General features: G+C 55.8%; 1 protein-coding gene across 1 annotated transcript in view; it reads left to right on the forward strand.

The window, feature by feature from the left end:
- Nucleotides 1–20,219, forward strand: part of DOC2B (double C2 domain beta) — a 33,613-nt gene extending 13,394 nt beyond the window's left edge. The window contains exons 3-9 of the mRNA XM_050763573.1: nt 1,887–1,961; nt 3,700–3,809; nt 4,323–4,449; nt 9,362–9,519; nt 17,527–17,608; nt 18,474–18,570; nt 19,167–20,219. Of these exons, the coding sequence (XP_050619530.1) occupies nt 1,887–1,961; nt 3,700–3,809; nt 4,323–4,449; nt 9,362–9,519; nt 17,527–17,608; nt 18,474–18,570; nt 19,167–19,303 (786 nt within the window). The 3' untranslated portion in view covers nt 19,304–20,219. The remainder of the gene's footprint in view (nt 1–1,886; nt 1,962–3,699; nt 3,810–4,322; nt 4,450–9,361; nt 9,520–17,526; nt 17,609–18,473; nt 18,571–19,166) is intronic.
- Nucleotides 20,220–20,534: the final 315 nt, after the last annotated feature.

Raw genomic sequence — 20,534 nt, forward strand, 5'->3', positions numbered from 1 at the left:
AGAGGCAGCAGCAGGGGCCTCGTCACCGTCCAGGGGTCTGAAGGACAGAGCAGGCGTCACTGCTGTCCCAGCATGAGAGCGCCCCTTGACCCAGCCTAGCTCCCACGGGTGTCTCCGGGTACAGAGGTGGGACCACCAGAGCCACTGGAAAGACGCCAGAACTTCTGGTGGCCCAAAGATTTGTAAGTGAAATGTGTCAAGAAACATGGCCCAAATGGAAACATTTTAAGCTACAACACACGAATGTATAAGAACTGTAAGAATAAGACACAGCCGTCAGGCACCCCCTGGTCAGGCTGGGCCGCCAGATTCCCTGAACTCCGCACTTCAGGCACTTGGTGGGAAAGGCGCAAGGCCAGGGTGAGGGAGTTGAGTTTGGAAGAGCAGCCTTGCCACCTTGAGCACATGTTGGGCCACTGAGCCAGGCCCTGTCCCAGAGGCAGCGTCACAGTGCAGGGCACAGCTCAGGTGCGCCCACTGGACCTCAGCCACTTCTCCGGCATCTCCCAGGGGCCTGGCATGCAGAGAAGAGAGCAAATGCCTTGCCTGCCAGACCCTGTGTCCACACGGTCTCCTCCCTCTCACTCCAACCCTAGGAAGGTGGGACTATTAATTATACCCCTGCCCTTTTTTTTTTTTTTAAATTTGAGACAGGGTCTCACTGTCACCCAGGCTGGAGTGCAGTGGTGCGATCACCGTTCACTGCAGCCTCTGCATCCCAGGTTCAAGCGATCCTCCCACCTCAGCTTCCCTAGTTGCTGGAACCACAGGCACTTGCCACCCACCCAGCTAATTTTTTAGTTTTTTGAAGAGACAGGGTCTTACGGTGTTGCCCAGGCTGGTCTTGAACTCCTGGGCTCAAGCACTGGGATTACAGGCATGAGCCACCGTGCCCGGCCACCCCCTTTTACACATGACAAAGTTGAGGCTTAGTAACTCATCCACTTCCCAGCTGGTGAACACAGGAGCTGAGCCTGGAACCCAAGCCAGCCAGGCCCCCAGACCTCTGCCCTTTGCCAGTGGCAGGGAAGTAGGTGGTTGGAAGCCGCATCCCCCAGAGCTCCATCGAAGCAGGGTGGGGTGGGCCTGGGCGGGAGCCCCAGCCTCCCCTTGGAGATGGGCCTGGTGTGGGTAGCCACGCCGCCTCCTGGACCCTGCTGGGTAGGAGCCTGGCCCTGCACCTTTGAATCCTGTCCTGGGGTTGCTGGCTGCCTCCCGGCATCCTGAGCACCATGCCAGAAGAAAATAAATGCAGTTTTCGGAGACAGGTGCCTGCTGAGGTCAGCAAGGCCCCCGTCTGTCCGTGCCTCTGGCTGTGCACGCGTGGCGAGGTTTTCTGAAAGAACCAGAGTGAGTGAGGGGAGCCATCTTGTGGAGGGACCCTCTGTGGCCAGTCCGCTTGTGTGATCTCTGTGGACTGATTGGGAGTTGTGGCAAATATGGCCAGAAATGGGGCCTAGTCTCGGACCGTGTCCCGGGGTTACGTGGATTTAGAGTCGATGGGGGGCGTGACCACTCAGGAGGCCATGCTGGGAAGATGGGGGAGGGGAGTCAGGACGATGGAAGGACCTGACCAAAGCGGGGTGGGGAGGGAGGCTCAGAGGAGGGTGAGCCATGTGGCTTCCCGGATGAGGAGAAGAGAAAAAGTCTGTCCTGACGGAGGCCCCATGACAGCTGCCCTGGGCCGGGATGTTTTGGGGAGGGGAGATTGCACTGGCATCGAGCCATCCTCATTCCATCTGGAGGGGTGGGGCCTGGGGGCTTCTGTGAAAGGGGCCATGAATGGACCCGGCGGACAAGGGTATCTGCTGGCCCAGGCACCTGCAGGCCCTGTCCGTTCCATCTCCCCGATTTCCGCTTCACACCCTTTGCTGTTCTCTGCCCAGGGCCTGAAGCCGATGGACCACAATGGGCTGGCAGACCCCTACGTCAAGCTGCACCTGCTGCCAGGAGCCAGTAAGGTGAGGGGTTTCACCCAGGCCTGCCCACCAGCGGCACCCCCCCACCACCTCAGGCAGTGCACACTGGTCCTTTGGCTTTGGGGCCTGGACTGGGCTGAGGGCACCCAGGGAGGCCCACCGCTGCCACTCCCCTCAGAGCACAAGCAAGCTGGTGGGACCTCAGCCGTTCAGCGTTACCTGCCTGCTGATCTGGGAATTCCAGAATTTCCAGGCCAGCATTTTATAAGACGCATTCTCAGTTGGAGGTTACTGTTACGGACCTATCAGAGCATTTAACATGCTGATGGGCTGTTCCTTGACTCTCCGTAAGGGGGATGAAGTGGGCGGAATCTGCCCAGTATATTTGACCACAGGATCCTCATTCCTACGCCAAGAGTCCGACCACACGTGTGGAAAGGGCACCAGCACAACAGGTGCATCTAGGAGAGGAGAGAGAAATTGCTGTTAAACAAAAGCATCAAGGTGACCTCGAGCTGTGGAAAATCAGAACTTAATTAGACTTCCTTCTGTGCATCGTGCACTTCAGTGCTGTTTTATGTTTAATTTCATGGGGCAGAGTCTGAGTTGACTTGGGGGCCTAAATGGGTAGGCCTGGGCCCGCAGCCATCCAGGAGGCCCACCCCAGAAGGGACCATTCCCCCTTCCCTCTGGAAGGCAGGGCTGTGGGAGAAACGGCAGCGCCCCACCACCTACTCCTGGGGAAGAAATGGGCTCCCCACACTGGGCCTCGACGTCCTTATGCTGCCAGAGGGGCTCGGGGATGTGAGGGCCGAGGGTGAGTGTGACCAGGGAAGTGTGCCCCACGTGGGACCTCAGTAACCCCTCATTTGTGGGACTGGAGCCGGCAGTGCCTGGCTGCCGAGTTGTAGGAAGTCCCCAGGATTTTCCCCAGTGTTTTATCAAGAGCGGTCTCCTTATAAACAAGCGGGAGAGAGGGATCCCATGGCCTTTCCACAGCGGGAACCCTGACGCTGCCACAGAGCCGGCATTGGAAGCCCGGACTGTCTGACCTCCCAGCCTGGGCCAGGCGTGGCAGGCATCAGACCAACTCAGACGAGGAGCTCAGAGTCGCTGGCACAGGAGGAGGGAGTGGCCGCAATATTCCAGCTCGGAGAGGCCACCCTGAGCCGGCCCGAGGACAGGATGGGTTCCAGGCAGAGGGGATAGTCCGCAAAGGAAGGGAATGCCCTGGGGAGGAGATCCGGTGCCACACAGGCCTCCTGCAGACCCCACCCCATGGCCTCGGGCTGGAGGTGGAGTCCTCTTTGGATGAGCCTCCCTCATTCTTTGCCTGCTCTGCAGGTGAGAAGTCCAACCGTGGTCTCCCTGGCCTGCGTTCCTTCTGGAACCTGGGGAGCCCACCCATGTCCTAGCTCTTTCCAGCTTCTGGAGGCCGTCCACCCTCCTGGGCTCCTGGCCCCTTCCTCCGCCCTCACAGCAGGCCCCGTTGCATCCCTCTGGCCGCCTGCCTTGGTGACGTCTCACTCTGACTCTCTTCTCTGCCCTTTCTGCTGTGAAGAGCCTGTGACCACATTGGGCCACCCGACAATCTAGGATAATCTCCCCGTTCTGATGTCAGCTTGTTACGAACCGTAACTCCACCTGCAGCCTCAGCTCCGCCTGGCCGTGTTGATGACACATTCCCAGGCTCCAAGATGAGCATGTGGCCATCTCTGGGGGCCGTTGTTCTGTCTGACACACCCTTCGATGCTCATACGATCATCTCTCTCTTCTCCAGGCAAATAAGCTCAGAACAAAAACTCTCCGTAACACTCTGAACCCCACGTGGAACGAGACCCTCACTTACTACGGGATCACAGACGAAGACATGATCCGCAAAACGCTGCGGTAGGCGAGGCCCCGGCCGCCCGCCCCTCCCCCACCCCGCCCGCTTGTCCTCATGAAGGCGGGACCGGAGGGTCAGAGGGTCTCCTGTGGGTTCAGCCTCATGCAGGCCACCCCAGCCTGGGGGTCTGAAGAAAGGCAGAAAGGTCTGTTCACACCGGCGGAGCCTGGTGGATGGAAAGGGTCACCCTGGCCCCAGTGCCCTGAAGGTGCTTCCTGGGGCCTCTCCCGGTGCTGGCGCCGGTTCCCTTCAGAGAACCGGCTCTCCCCACCTCCCGGCACCGGCCCCACCTTCTCCTGTCCCCTCTTCCAACCTGAGGACACTTGTCCGGGAGGACAGTACCTGACATCATGCCACACTCTGGCCCTGTCAGGGCCCAGGCATCTCGTGCGTCTCCCACCCCAGACCAGGGCAGGGCCTGGGGCAGGACAAGCCAGGGCTGGCCCTACCCGCGCACACTCCCCCCACGCCCCGTGCGTCTGAGCCGCTGGCTGTGCCTCTCACCCCCAACCCAGGATCTCTGTGTGCGACGAGGACAAATTCCGGCACAATGAGTTCATCGGGGAGACACGCGTGCCCCTGAAGAAGCTGAAAGCCAACCACACCAAGACCTTCAGTATCTGCCTGGAGAAGCAGCTGCCGGTGAGAGGAGTATTGAGCGCCTGCTGTGTGCCTGGCTCGGTGGCAGGTGCTGGGAAGGCAGAACTTCCTGCCCGTGGTGGGGCTACTGAGGGTCAGAGTGAGAGGGGAGGGGAGATGAGGAGGTGAGCGTGGAGGGGCAGGGGGGTGGAGGTGAGGGAGGACCCTGGCTTTCACTCTGAGTGGCCACGGGAGGGCGCGAAGCTGAGGGAGTGCGGGGGATGACAGTTTACCAGCCTCACTGGCCTGGGCTCAGGATGGCTTGAAGAAGCGGGAGGAGAGGGCAGGAGGCCCGGGGAGATGGGGAGAGATGGGCACAGCCCCGGCCTGACCTTGGCGGCGGTAGGAGAGCTTGACTCTGAACCGGATGTCCGGGCAGCAGATAGGACATCCTTGGGTGAGGGAAGGGCAGGTCCGAGGTTTGGGGCCGGAGCCACCGGAGCCTGAGGGGCTCTTCGCGGCACTCAGAGGACCGTAGCAGGGGCCACGGGTGGACGGGACTCTCAGGGAGCGTGCTTGGAACGTGTCAGACTTGAGTGCCTGTGAGATACTCAGAGGAGACAGAATGGCCTTTGTCTGAACGTTATGTCAGAAGAGATTGTGTCCCCTGGCCTGCTCCAGCAGCTACGCCCTCCCGCGTCTTGGCCTCTATGTCCCTCTTCCCTGCCCCACCCTCCCTTGTCTCTGGCCTGGCCTTCACCTGGTTCATAGGGCTGATGAAGCCAGGAGTCCCTAGTGCCACCAGGGTCAAGAGAAATGCCGGGGCCTCAGCCTCTCAGTGTTCAGGACACAGGCAGAGGCTGGACAAGGGGCAAGTTCAGAAGGACAGAGCCCAGCGGTTGTCCCCAGTGTACCCAGCCCCAGTGGGCCTGGGAATGTGGACTCAAGTCAAGCCCTGGGGGTGAGTCAGCCTGTGGCCAGGGCTTCTTCCCAGAATCCCAGTTGTTTTTTCATCATTTGATCCAATTTTATTCCCTTGTCACCTTCTCTCCCACTCAGACATTCGTGTGATGGGTATAACCTTTTCTGGTTTATTATTAGTCACTCACCACAGGTAACCCAGTTTTTCCATATGATCTATGTCACTTAAGAAAGGCAACATCTTGGGAGGCCGAGGGAGGTGGATCACGACGTCAGGGGTTTGAGACCAGCCTGGCCAACATGGCGAAACCCCATCTCTACTAAAAATACAAAAATTAGCTGGGCGTGGTGGCGGGTGCCTGTAATCCCAGCTACTCAGGAGGCTGAGGCAGGAGAATCGCTTGAACCTGAGAGGCGGAGGTTGCTGTGAGACAAGATCACACCAGTGCACTCCAGCCTGGGTGACAGGAGGGAGACTCTGTCTCAAAAAAAAAAAAGAAAGAAGGAAAAGGCAACACCAGCCCTATTGTAGTGTTCCTGAGTTTTGATCACTGGAAGCAACCGTGTGGGTATGTGCTTGTGTGTGACTTGTGCGTAAGAGCATGTGTCAGTACATATCTGTGTGTGACTGTGTGTCTACGTGTGTGTGGTGTGTGTTCGTGAAAGCATGTGCATCCCTGTGCATGGCCGTGATCACGGCATTACTGGGTGCGCTACCAGCTCATTGGTGCCATTCAGGGACTCACAGTGACCACAGGAGTACAGCTTGGGATACACCCCTGGCAGTAAAGCCACATTCTGGTGATACTTTTTTAAAATTTTTATTATTTTTTTTGAGACCAAGTCTTGCTCTGTCACCCAGGCTGGAGTTCAGTGGCACAATCTTGACTCACTGCAACCTCTACCTCCCGGGTTCAAGCACTTCTTGTGCCTCAGCCTCCCGAGTAGCTGGGACTACAGGCCTGAGCCACCATGCCCGGCTAATTTTTGTATTTTTGGTAGAGACGGGGTTTCACCATATTGGCCAGGATGGTCTCAAACTCCTGACCTCGAATGATCCACCTGCCTCAGTCTCCCAAAGTGCTGGGATTACAGGTGTCCACCACCATGCCTGGTTAATTTTTGTATTTTTAGTAGAGACGGGTTCGCCAGGTTGGCCAGGCAAGTCTCGAACTCCTGACCTCTGGTGATCCTCCTGCCTCGGCCTCCCAAAGTGCTGGGATTACAGGCGTGAGCCCCTGTGCCAGGCCTCTGGTGGTACATTTAGAATCTACAGTCTGCGAACATTGTCTGTTTTAAGTCAATACTGAGCAATACCCAATGGTCTTCATATGAAACAACCCAAAGCACAATATCCCAGCCCTGAAAAAACAGGGAAAATATCCCTGAAAAAACAGCGAAAGATGTCCCTGCTGGTGGTGGTTTTGAGTTGGGGTCTCGCTCTGTCGCCCAGGCTGGAATGCAGTGGCGCGATCTCAGCTCCCTTCAACCTCCGCCTCCTGGGTTCAAGTGATTCTCCTGCCTCAGCCTCCCAATAGCTGGGATGACAGTCTCCTGCCACCACGCCCGGCTAATTTTTGTGTTTTTAGTAGAGACGGTTTCCCCATGTTGGTCGGGCTGGTCCTGAACTCCTGACCTCAGGTGATCTGCCCGCTTCGGCCTCCCAAAGTGCTGGGGTTACAGGTGTGAGCCGCTGTGCCCGGCCCCTGCTGGTTTATATTGTCTAATTTTCACACCACACACACTGACACAGGCAGCACAGTGCCTCGAGGCCTCACACACAAAGCTCTGCCTGAGGGGCAGATGGCGAGATCTCACAGGCCTGCCCTGATCCACTGGGAACGGCTGCCTGGGCACTGTTGAAAAGGACTCTGAGGGGGCATTGGAGCTCAGGGCAAACGCTGAGATCGATTAGCCATGCCTGCTCTGGGCGTGGGAGGTGGTGAAGGTGGCCGGTGGGGCGTGTGTGTCCTCCCTGCTCAACATCCCTGCTCACCTCACAGGACTCTCATCTCCAGAAAGGGTTGGATGTAGCCAGAGGGACTCACTTGGTGCTAGGCAGGGCACAGTTGTGAGTAAAAGGGTGTGGCTGGGCCTGCTTAGGAGAGGAGCCTGGCAGAGTCCGAAGGGGACCCAGGGGGACACAGGGCTCAAGCTGGGTGTGTCCGGCTGGGCTGAGGCCCCGGAGAGAGGGTTTGGGTGCACAGCAGCCGGAAGGAAGAGGTCAGGTGGCCTTGGGAGGTCAAGGAATGGAGAAGCCTCAGTCTGGCTGGGGATGGGGAGGCCTGGAACTGAGATCTGCCCTGAGAGGCAGGCACCGGGCAGCTGCTGAGGCAGGGGAGGGGACTGAGTGGCCTCCCCACCAGGCTCCCAGCTTCCCCAGGGTGAGGAAAGTACCAGAGCTCTGTCTCCTGGGCTCTCCTGAGGGAGCCGCGTCCAGCACCCTCAGAGGCTCCAGGAAGCACCTTCAGGGGACCGGGGCCAGGGTTACCCTTGTCCATCCACCAGGCTCCGTTGGCATCGGCAGACGTTTCTGCCTTTCTTTGAACCCTCCAGGCTGGAGTTGCTTGTGTGAGGTTGAACACACAGGGGTCCCTCCACTCCTGCCTTCACTAGTATAAGCCTCCAGTGGGCCTTTAGTGCCAGGCCCTTGCCCAGCCCTGAGGTATTAAAGATGATGCAGGTATTAGCCAGATGCAGTGGCTCATACCCATCATCCCAGCACTTTAGGAGGCTGAGGCAGGTGGATCACTTGAGGTCAGGAGTTTGAGACCAGTCTGGCAAACATGGCAAAATCCTGTCTCTACCAAAAAAACACAAAAATTAGACTGTAGTTCCAGCTACTCAGGAGGTTGAGGCAGGAGAATCGCTTAAACCTGGGAGGCGGAGGTTGTAGTGAGCCAAGATAGTGCCACTGCGCTCCAGTCTGGGTGACAAGAGTGAGACTCTGTCTCAAAAAAAAAAAAAAATGTACAGGCAGAGTTCGAACTTCAAGGAACTTAGAGGTTGGGGCCGACCCATGAGGAAGCAGGGGGTCACGCAGGCCATGGCAGGATAAACCCGAGGCAGTGGGCACACATAGGGGACGGCCAACCCACCCCGAGGGTCAGAAAAGTCCCCCAGGCCCAGAAGGACCAGGAATTTATCAACGGTGAGCACAGAGGAGGGTGCTGGAGCTGTGGATTAAGCATGCACAAAGGTGTGGAGGTGGGACCCGGCTTCAAAGCCGAGGGACCGCAGAGAAAGTCAGGGCGGGCCGTGAGGAGGACCTGGCGGAAGACCCTCTGCGGAGGCCGAGCACGCCAGGCTGGGGGCTGCAGAGCTGTGAGGGGCCGGTTAGCGCATGTCAGGGTCTGTGCACCATGCTGTCTGTGGCCGCCACGCTGCTCTGTCCTTAGAGCAAAAGCAGCCATAGAGAAGGCATCAAGGAGCCGGCAAGGCTGTGTTCCAATAACGTGTTATTAATGGAAGCCGAAGTGTGAATTTCATATCATTTTCATGTGTCACAAAATATTTTTCATTTCATTTTTCTTTCTGCTATTCTGAAAAGTAAGAACCAGCTGGGCATGGTGGCTCACGCCTGTAACCCCAGCACTTTGGGAGACCAAGGTGGGAGGATCCCTTGAGCCCAGGAGTTTGAGATCAGCCTGGGCAACATAGTGAGACCCCGTCTCTCTTTTTTTGAAAAAGAAATTTTTTTTAAAAAGGGTAAGAGCCACTCTTAGCTCACATCCCATACAGAGCCAGGCGTCAGGCCTGATCTGGCCCCCGGGCCGCAGTTGCCGATCCCTGGGCTGGCCCTTGCTGGGCTGTGAAGGGCACCCCAGGCCATGCAGCCAAGAACGGGGAGAGTGAGGTCAGATCCACCCCCAGCAGAACCCTTGGGAGGGAAGAGAGGACAGAAGGCCTGTGAGTTCAGTGTGGCCACTCACCAGGGACCCTGACCGGGCTTGGTTGCAGCAGCGAGAGTGGGTGGGCTCAGGAAGAGGAGGCCAAGTGTGGCCAAGAGAGGGGTGGGAGCAGGTGAGGACTGAGTGACCGTCCCGTCCAACAGGTGGACAAGACCGAAGACAAGTCCCTGGAGGAGCGGGGCCGCATCCTCATCTCCCTCAAGTACAGCTCGCAGAAGCAGGGCCTGCTGGTGGGCATCGTGCGGTGCGCACACCTGGCCGCCATGGACGCCAACGGCTACTCGGACCCTTACGTGAAAACGTGAGTGTGCTGCGCGCGTGACCACCTGCCACCTCTTCGCCTCTAAGGACGGGGGTCCGTGTGCCGGCTCCGTGGTCTCAGGTGGCAGGCACCCAGGGAGTACTTGAGGTACAGGGGCGCCGTGTTCCCTGATGGGCTCCCTTGGCAACTCCAGGGGTTAAACATGGCCGGCCCACTTCACAGATGGGGAAACTGAGGCCCAGAGAAGCTGAGTGGCTTCCCAGAGTCATGCAGATATTAGTTATCACCTGATGCTATGTCCAGGCCTCTCTGTGACTGAGGGGCCCAGGAGGGGCCATGAGGAGGTCGGAGGAGGGGACAGAAGGCGGGGCCAGTGCCAGGGGTAGCCAGGAGGCTGGGGGAGGTGGCAGAGGAACTCTGCCAGGCCTTAGCAAATGCCCACATGTGCCCAGCCCTATACTGGGACCACAGATGCAGATAAGAGTCCACCCAGCTCTACCAACAGGGGCTGATGGGGGTCCTGGGAAGAGACACTAACTCAGGGTCCATGCCAGGTGACCTGGGCCTCAGAGCTGTGGACCTGTGAGCCTGGTCAGGAGAGGCTGTGCAGCTCTGAGAGCCAGGCAGGAGCTGGCGACCCTTTGGAGAGGGGTGCCGCAGGTGCCACAGTGACTACCGTCAGTGCCTGGGGCTCTCCAGAAACTAGGTAGGTATGAGTGTGAGCTCACAGGGAGATGCTGGGAAAGTGGGACTTGGAGAGGGATTCAGTTCAAAGAAAGGAGAGGCAGGTGCTTCAGGGAGGGGATGACAGAGGAATGGCCCTGACCCAGGGGACACCAAGGACCCAGGGGACTAAGTCCTCAGGGACATCCTGGCACCATGAAGAGGCCGGTACTCCTCATGGCACAGCTCTGGGGGCACCATTCCCATGGCCATGATCATATTTCTGTCACTTTAAAAATTGTATGTGGCAGGTGCAGTGACTTCCACTTACATTCCCAACACTTTGGGAGGCCAAGGCAGGAGGATCGCTTGAGGCTAGGAGTTTGAGAACATCCTGGGCAACATAGTGAGACCCCCATCTCTAAAAAAAAAAAAAAAATTAGCTGGGTGTAGTGGCATGTGCCTGTAGTCCTAGCTACTTGAGAGGATTGCTTGAGCCCGGGAATTTGAGACCAGCCTTGGCAACATCCTGAGACCTTGTCTCTACAGTTAAAAATAATAATAAATTAGGCCGGGTACAGTGGCTCATGCCTATAATCCCAGTACTTTGGGAGGCCGAGGCATATGGATCACTCAGCCTGGCCAATATGGGGAAACCCCGTCTCTACTAAAAATAAAAAAAATTAGCCGGGCATGGTGGCTCATGCCTGTAATCCTAGCACTTTGGGAGGCTGAAGTGGGTGGATCACCTGAGGTCGAGTTCGAGACCAGCCTGACCAACATGGAGAAACCCCGTCTCTACTAAAAATACAAAATTAGCCGGGTATGGTGGTGCATCCCTGTAATCTCAGCTACTTGAGAGGCTGAGGCAGGAGAATCACTTGAACCCACGAGGCGGAGATTGCAGTGAGCAGAGATCGTGCCATTACACTCCAGCCTGGGCAACAACAGTGAAATTCTGTCTCAAAAAAAAAAAAAAATTAGCTGGGCATGGTGGCAGGAGCCTGTAATCCCAGCTACTTGGGAGAATGAGGCAGGAAAATCACTTCAACCTGGGAGGTGTAGATTGCAGTGAGCCGAGATCGCACCACTGCACTCCAGCCAGGGTGACAGAGCAAGACACTGTCTCAAAATAATAATAAATAAATAAAAATAACATGACAATAATGGGATGGCTACTTTGGGAAGCAGCCAATAGTCCCTCAGAAAGTTAAACAGAGTCACCATTTGATCTGGCAATTCCACTCCTAGTTATATACCCAAGAGATAAGAAAAACACGTCCGTCCTAAAACTTGTGCAGGAACGTTCATAGCACTACTCACAACAACCAAAAGTGGAAACAGCCCAAGCGTCCATCCACTGATAAATGGATACACAAATGAGGTCTGTCCCTGCAGTGGAATATCAGCCCTAAGAAGGAGTGCAGCATTGGTGTGTGGAATATCAGCCCTAAGATGGAGTGTAGCAGGTACGTGCTACACCGTGGGTGGACCTTGAAATCAAGATGCTAAGTGAGAGAAGCCAGATACAGAAGGCCACGTATTGCAGGACTTTATTTCTATGAAGTGTCCGGAATAGGTCAACCCACAGAAGCAGAGGGTAGATTTGTGGTTGCAGGAGCCGGGGGAAGCTTGAGGGGACATGGGCATTGGCTGCTGAAGGGTTCTAGGTTTCCTTCTGAGGTGATGAAAATGTTCTAAAATTGATCGTGATGATGGCTGCATAATTCTGTGAATATACCAAAAACCACTGAATTATACACCTAAAAGGGTGCATTGTACAGTATGTGTATTGTGTCTCAAAAAATCTGTTATTTTTAAAAATCCGATCACACCAGGCTCCAGGAGCAAAGCCCGGGACCTGCTGCATCTTTGGGGGAAGTTAGGCTTCCAGAAAGAGCACAGGGCTACTGGTTTTCTATGTGGAAAACACTAAAGTGGGCTCCAGCCTCAACAACTTAGCAAAACAAAGTATCCAGTGCACTAGAGACCCGAGTGTTGGGGGAAGCTCTGTGAATGCTGAGAAGACACTCAGGAGACTCCCATAATAACCATTGGAGAGAAAGTTGGCAATATCCAGTCGACGTGGGAAATGCGTGTGCCCTGTGGCCACATTATTTTCCTTCCAAGTTTATTTCCTAGAAACCTGGGCATGGGTGGGTAGCTGTTTATCACAGCATTGCTTGTAATAGCTATAAACTGGAAATAGCCAAACATTCATCCTCAGAGGAATAGATTAATAAAATGTGGCATATGTGTAGAATATAGTACTATGCAGTTAAAAATGAATAAATTAGAACTAGATGAATTATTATAACATGGACAGCTGTTGAAGACACACCAGATGACACACAGTAGGATACTGGTTTGTGTCTATATATTTTTTCTTCTGACTTGTGATTGACTTGAATCTCATTCGTATATATCCTTGCAGGAGGATATGCAATCTGAAGCCCAAATGGTGTGGTTTTGTGTTTTTTTTTTTTTGTTTGTTTGTTTTTGAGACAGAGTCTTACTCTGTTGCCCAGGCTGGAGTGCAGTGGCATGATCTCAGCTCACTGCAACCGCTGCTTCCCAGGTTCAAGTAGTTCTCATCCCTCAGCTTCCCAAGTAGCTGGGATTACAGGCATGCATCACCACGCTCGGCTAATTTTTGTATTTTTAGTAGACAGGGTTTCACCAGGGTGGCCAGGCTGGTCTTGAACTCCTGACCTCAAGTGATCCGCCCGCCCTGGCCTCCCAAAGTGCTGGGATTTCAGGTGTGAGCCTCTGTGCCCAGCCTATGGTGTGAAACTTTCAAACCCGTTTCAATGCTCACCTGCCAGATGGACAGGAATTCCAGGGTCACCTGCTGGGTTGCCCAGAAAGCAGGGTCTTACCTGCTGTGACAGACAGTCTGGTCAACTTCCACAGGCAAGCAGGGGGCCGCCTGGGCAGGGCCCGTCTGCTGTGCCACAGGCTCCTCCCTGCCACAGGTGGCTGTTGTGGGTGCTGCTGGACTCCTGCAGCTGGGTCCCACCTGCCAGCCACGTCTCAGGTCACGTGGCCTTTCAAAGTCACGCCAAGCTGTGGGCCACTCCCTATATCTGAGCCACACGTCACCTGAGACCTCCACGTCTGTTTCAGACTCCCTGAGTGAGACACGAGGGCTGCTGCTCGGGTCTCCTCAGCGGTCTCCATCTCTGAAAGGCCCCTTCATGGACCAAGGGCCTTTTCCTCACTAAAAGCAGGGAAATGAGGGCACAGGTTAGATGGTAAAAGGGGCACCCCTCAGCTGCATCCTAGACCTGGAAGGGAGTGTGACCTGTGCCCCAGAAGACAGGGAGGGACGTATCCAGCGGTTGATGCTGAGGGCCAAAGCTAGATGGCTCAAGGCCTTCTGTCTGCACTATTATTTTTATTTATTTTCTTTATTTCTTCCTATCTTTTTTTTTTTTCTTATTTTAAATTTTTTTTTTTTGAGACAGAGTCTTGCTCTGTCACCCAGGCTGGAGTGCAGTGGCGCGATCTCGGCTCACTGCAAGCTCCACCTCCCGGGTTCAAGCGATTCTCCTGCCTCAGCCTCCCGAGTAGCTGGGACTACAGGCGCCCGCCACCATGCCCGGCTAGTTTTTTGTATTTTTAGTAGAGACGGGGTTTCACCATGTTAGACAGGATGGTCTGGATCTCCTGACCTCGTTATCCGCCCACCTCGGCCTCCCAAAGTTATTTCTTCCTATCTTTTTTGAGACAGTGACTCACTCTGTCACCGGGCTGGAATGCAGTGATGCGATCATAGCTGACAACAGCCTCAAACTCCTGGGCTCAAGCAGTTCTTCTACCTCAGCCTCCCGAGTAGCTAGGACTACAGGTGTGTGCCACCATGCCTGGCTAGTTGTTTTTTGTATTTTTTGTAGAGACTGGGTTTTGCCATATTGGTCAGGCTGGTCTCAAACTCTTGGACTCAAGCGATCCTCCTAGCTCGGCCTCCCAAAGTGCTGTGATTACAGGTGCAAGCCACCATGCCCAGCTATGCACCGTTATTTTTATAAACTTCATCTCTGGTGACACTTGCCCCAGTTTCCCTGGAAGTTGACCCCAGGCCCAGCTCTTGAGGGTTTGTGGGAAAACCCCAGGAGTAACAGTGCCTGTGACAATCGCTGACATGTCGAGTTACACGTAATATCCCTGGGCGGTGCGAAGGCTGAGTGTGACCCTCCCAGCAGCCTGTGCAGTCGCCCCTGTTATTATCTCCATTTCATGCCAGTGAAAATGGCGGTAACTGGCAGTAACTTGCTGTGCCACCCTGGGCAACTCCCTTCTCTGGCTCTCTTATGTATAACCAGAAGGGGTTTCTTCTCGAAGCCACAGGCAAGCGGAAGGTGCTGTGCAGAAGGGCTAGAGGTACATGGCACAGGGTGGCTCCATGAGCCCCAGTGGCCAGGGCCACTGTCCTGACAGCAAGGGAGACAGCGACGCCATAGGGCAGGCCTCCGGGGCTTTGCAGGGTGGGCTGGCGCCAGAGCAGGGTGTGCGCAGGGAGGGTGCTGAGGGATCTCCGCGGAGTGGTCAGGTGAGGAGGGAAGGGCGCTCCTGGCAGGGAAAGCAGAACAGAGGGCGCCGCTGGTGGAACTGCGCATAGCTGAACGTGCTGAGGCTGGTGCCGGTTGTGGAAGTCTGGTGGCTGAGTGAGGGGTCAGCAGATGGGCACAATGTCCAGGCTGAGGGTGCAGAGATCCCAAAACCACTTTCCTTCCAGGGGCCTGGGAAGGCCGGGCATGCAGGACGCTTCTGTCCTTGCTCCTCACCCGTTACCAAACAGGCCAAGGACAATTCACAGCAGACACAAAACCAATACGTAGCGAAATGGCCAAGGAGCCTAGTAAGTAACTAAGGAAATCCGCTGTCTCCGGTGGTGGGGGCTTCGGGGAATCTCCCCAACCTTCTTTTTTAAATCAGGTTTATTGAGGTACAGGTTGAGTGTCCCAAATCTGTAAATCCAAAACCCCAAACATTTCAAGCACCGACATGACGCTCAAAGGAAATGCCCGTTAGAGCGTTTGGGATTTCAGATTTTTGAATTTTTGAAATTTTGGATTAGGGATGCTGAACTGGTAAATAGACTGCAAATATTACAAAATATGAAAAAAATCAAAATTCAAAACATCTGGTCCAAGCATTTCAGATAATGGATCCTCAACCTGTATCATTCATACCCAGTGAGTTTTTCTTTTCTTTTCTTTTCTTTTTTAGAGACAGGGTCTTGCCCTGTCGTCCAGGCTGAAGTGCAGTGGTGCAATTATAGCTCATTGCAGCCTTGAACTCCTGGGCTCAAGCGATCTTCCCACCTCAGCATTGTGAATACCTGGGACTACAGGAATGCACCACCATGCCCAGCTAATTTTTAGTTTTTTGATAGAGATGGGGTCTCGCTGTATCGTCCAGGCTGGTACAGTCTTGTTTCCACCACCACAATCGACATAAAGAATATGACCCCATAAAGTTCCCCAGCCCCAGGCAACCACTGACCTGTTTTCTGTCTCAATAGTGTTGCCTTTTCCAGATTTCCCCATGAAGCAGTCAGATAGTGCGTCTGTGAAGCCCCGTGAATCTGGCTGCTTTGACACAGAGAAATGCGTTAGATTCATCTGTCAGTTGCATGGACCAGGAGTTTGGTCCTTTCTATTGCTGAGTGGTCTTCCGTTGTTGATTAGTTCCCCGGTTGAAGGGTTTGTGGTTGTTTGCAATTTTTGGTGGTGGTAGAATGCTGCAATGAACAGGTTTTTGTGTGGACATATGTCTTCATTTGTCTCTCCTAATCCCAACTTTTGTCCATATGCATTTTCTAGTGCTTCTATAATAAACCAGTATTATTTATGCCATGAAAGTCACAATTTTAAAATATGCAAAGTAAAGCAACTATGAGATATCCTTTTCTGCCTCTCAAACCAGCAAGGATTTTTTAAGTGATAGCATTCAGCTTTGTCACAGGCACTGTGTGTCAACCGTGTAGCCTTCCTGGAGAGGAACTGGCAAAATAAGCCAGACATGGGCGTGCCTTTGGGTGGTGCCTTCACTTCTAGGGATTCAGGTATTCGTTGGACAGATGTTTGTTCAGCCCCCCAGTGCCAGGCGCAAGGAGTTGGTAGTGGGCGAGACCGCAGAGCACGCTCAGCACGGACAAGGCAGTTGTCATGCAATTATCCATGCGGGAAGAGGGGGAGTTTTGCAAAGAAGTTGAGGACCTCTTGTCCCCTTCTCCAGCCTGCACATGACCTCCCTGTCACACAGAAAGAAGCCTGAGCCTGGCTTCCAAGCACCACGCTTGTGCTTGCCGGCTGTGTGACCTTGGGCAAGTCACTCCACCTCTCTGGGCCTCAGAGGGAGACAGCTGTTCTGCATCAGCGTCTAAGGCCTGAATGGCTGTGGAGGGAAGAACATCTGTGTGGCCTCCTGTTACTGCACAAAAGGTCTTGTCCTTCCTCAGAGCTCCAGCGAGGTAGTGGTGATGGTTGTACAACTCTGCAAGTCTACTAAAGGCTACTGCATTTTATACTTCAGAAAGATTGATTTTATGGTATGTGAATTATATCTCAACGAATCTGCTATTTTATAAAAGAAGCTTGAGGCTGGGCGTGGTGGCTCATGCCTGTAATCCCAGCACTTTGGGAGGCTGAGGCAGGTGGATCACCTGAGGTCAGGAGTTCGAGACCAGCCTGGCCAACATGGTGAAACCCCGTCTCTACTAAAAATACAAAAATTAGCTGCGCATGGTGGCGGGTGCCTGAAATCCCAGCTACTCCAGAGGCTGAGGCAGGAGAATCACTTGAATCCGGGAGGTGGAGGTTGCAGTGAGCCGTCTCAAAAAAAAAAACTTTGAACAAGAGACCAACTCTGCTAAAAGCTCTGTTCTGGTGGGAAACGTGAGCCTGATGAAAATTAGGCTTCCAGAAACGAGGAAAAATCCCTTCCCTAGGGGGATGGAACGCCCTCACCATGGTTCACTTCAGGAATGTGTGTGTGAACAGAAGTGCGGTGGATAAAGGGACCCCCCCCACCATGGTTCACTTCAGGAACATGTGTGTGAACAAGGGGATGGAGGCCCCCCCACCATGGTTCACTTCAGGAGCGTGTGTGTGAACAAGGGGATGGAGGCCCCCCCACCATGGTTCACTTCAGGAGCGTGTGTGTGAACAGAAGTGCGGTGGATGAAGGGACCACTTGCTTCTCAAAAACAATGTCTCGCCTTTGCCACAAAATAGCGTTGGGAAAATGCAATGATTAGGACAAAAGAAGGGTCCGGGAATCTCTCCAGGGACAGAAAGCTCTTCGAATCCCTGCTGGCTTGATCTATACCCCACAGCATGTCCCCATCCTCTGCCTGTCCCTTGGCTGTAATTCCAGATACCTGAGGCCAGATGTGGACAAGAAATCCAAACATAAGACAGCGGTGAAGAAAAAAACCCTGAATCCGGAGTTTAACGAGGTATGAGGGGCTGGTGAAGCTTCACGGAGGCCACTCCCCTGCCCCAGGGCGGTGGGGGTGTGGCTGGGTTTTCAAAAGGTCATGGTGGGATGGGGAGGGTGGTCAGAGAAGGTGGGGAGGGGCCGCACCAAGCCACAGACACAGGGGAGCTGGGGGACCCCTGGAAAGCTCTTGGCAGGACTTGTCAGATGTAGGGCTGGGGAGAGGGAAGTGTTGAGGGGTGTCCTGGGCTCCTCATGGAGGCCACGGGGCAAAGAGGGGGTGAGGAAGAGGGGGAGAAGCTCTGTGTGGGACGAGGGGACTTGAGTCACCGTGGGACCCCAGGAAGGTCTTCAGCCCAAGGTGGCGAGTACAGCTGGAAACGCGACTCCCCCCAAGGAACAAGAAGGAAAGAAGAGCGGAGGGGCCTTGGGTAGAGCCCACGCCACACCCGTGGTCCAGAGGCGGGCAGGGGAGGCCGAGAAGATGCTTCTGGGGAGTGAGGGGAACCCCGGATGGAAGGGAGGGTCCCACAAGCTGTGGGAAAGAGGGACCCACAGAAGGGAGGGGTCAGCAAAGCCAGGCCCCAGAGAGGCCCAGGATGACAGGGACTGTGGGGCGGGCAGTGCCTCTGCGGTAAGGAGGCTCCCGGGATATGGGGAGAGCAGGCTCAGGGACAAGGAACAAGTGGGCGAGGGGATGGGGGCCCTGAAAACCCCAGCTGAGCTCAGGGAAGTGGGCGAGACGTGTGAGCGTCCACCCGTCATCCACCCTGAGCACTGATCACCCCATCCCCCCTGTTGCCCTACACCTCATACCCCTCCTGGCCGCCGGCCGAGGCCCAGGCCTCGTGGCATCAGCCCGAACGCTCCCTTCCGCCCAGCAGGAGTTCTGTTACGAGATTAAGCATGGGGACCTGGCCAAGAAGTCCCTGGAGGTCACCGTTTGGGATTATGACATTGGAAAATCCAACGATTTTATTGGTAAGGGGGCACAGTGGGAGCACCGTCTCGCTGTGTGCCTGTCCTGGATCAGGCCACAGCCCCTCCTTCCTGGTCCCTGGGGGAAGCTGGAGCCACGGACCACCTGCCCCCAGACCTGAGGGGCCTCAGACCTTCTCCAGCCTGAGCGCTGTGCCCTAGGAAGAGACAGGCCCAGAGAGGGAAGGCGTTCTGGGAGGGCCACACAGCACTGTGTGGTGGAGCACAGACAAGAGACGATGATGGGCAGTGCCTCGGGCTGGACTCTGAACCCTAGAGGCCCCAGATTCCTGGTGGGCCTGGTGGCCGCGCACAGTGGGGCTGCCCGGCCCTTTCTCCCCCCTTCGGGCCCCATTCCTTGACCCCTGACACTGCCTCTGCACCCTGCCCCTATCCCTGCCCTGGTGGAAGAGGGACAGGATAGCTGGGCCCTGACGGGGCTGGAGTGTGGCATGGAGGGCAGGTCCTGTTCATGCTCGGAACCCAGCAGGCAGTGGGAGAGGCTGGCCTTTGAGCACAGAACCTGGGAGGGGGCACGGGTCCCACGCCTGGGAGTCGGGGGTCCCTGTGCCCCGGCTGCCCCTCCTGTCCTCCCGCAGGTGGCGTGGTTCTGGGCATCAACGCCAAGGGGGAGCGCTTGAAGCACTGGTTTGACTGCCTGAAGAACAAGGACAAGCGCATCGAGCGCTGGCACACACTCACCAGCGAGCTCCCGGGGGCCGCGCTCAGCGACTGACGCCCGCCTGCCACTGCCACCCCCACCGCCACCTGCGCCCAGCACGGCCGGCCCAGGCTTCCCCAGCAGCCACCAAGGCCTGTGGCCCCCACACTGGAGGATCCAGAACCCCTGCTTGGACCCAGAGCTACTGCAGTCCCCGCTCGGAGGACGTGGAGGGCTCAGCCGCTCTGGGACGGGGAGGGCAGGCAGCTAGGTGTGCTCTCAGCCCTCTGGGGCCCAAGGGGCTGATGGTGGAAGGAGACCTCAGCACCTGCCCAGGGGAAGGGGACAGGCCCATCCGGGAGCAAAGACCTTCTGGAGGCCAGCCCAGGCTGAGGGGACAGGAGTGTGGGGGCACCCTGGGGGACAGTGGGAAAAGAGGAGGGAGGTGGTGAGCAGACAGACAGGTGGAGAACGGGACCTTGAAGACCGACTGCTCCAGCCCAAGGAAAGCTGACCGCATCCCTCATCTCCATCGCTGCTGGGCCGATGGAGGAAAGTCTGCGGAGTTCCCGGAGGCTCCTGATGAGGGTAAATTGGCACAGGCTTCGCTCAGTGATTCCACAAAGCCCTGCGGGAGGGTGAGACACAGGGCCTGCCCTCAGGGAGTTTCTGTCTAGTCAGGGAGCTGGGAACAAACCACTCCAACTGGGGCGAGAAATACCGAGACCAGCCTGGCCAGTCTGCAAATACCATGGGCTCTGCTGACTGCTGGGAGGTCAGGGAAGGCTTCCTGGAGGAAGCGGTGCTTCTGTAAGGCCTTGGAGGGTGAGTGGGGAGTTCTAGGTCTAAAAAGGCCTGGAGGAGAGAGAAGGCCGATGGGGCTGGGAACTGTGGACCCAGGGTCTCCTCTCCGAGGCAGGGTTTGTTAGGAAGGTGTGAGGCTCGAGGCAGGAGGTGGGGGAAGTGATGGAAGCACCAGGATAAACTGGTGCTGGTGAGGGTTTGTTAGGAAGGTGGAGGGTGAGTAGGCTCTGGAGGAGCAGGAAGGTGGGGGAAGTGATGGACCCAGGGTCTCCTCTCCGAAACAGGGTGCTGCTTGCGGGGAAGGGTGAGGCTCAGGGACCTGGGGAAGCGGGCTTCTGTAAGGCCTTGGAGGGTAGTGGGGAGTTCTAGGTCTAAAAAGGCCTGGAGGAGAGAGAAGGCCGATGGGCTGGGAACTGTGGACCCAGGGTCTCCTCTCCGAGGCAGGGTTTGTTAGGAAGGTGTGAGGCTCGAGGCAGGAGGTGGGGGAAGTGATGGAAGCACC

The sequence above is a fragment of the Macaca thibetana genome, chromosome 16 (assembly GCF_024542745.1).
Source record: "Macaca thibetana thibetana isolate TM-01 chromosome 16, ASM2454274v1, whole genome shotgun sequence".
Taxonomy (NCBI): domain Eukaryota; kingdom Metazoa; phylum Chordata; class Mammalia; order Primates; family Cercopithecidae; genus Macaca; species Macaca thibetana.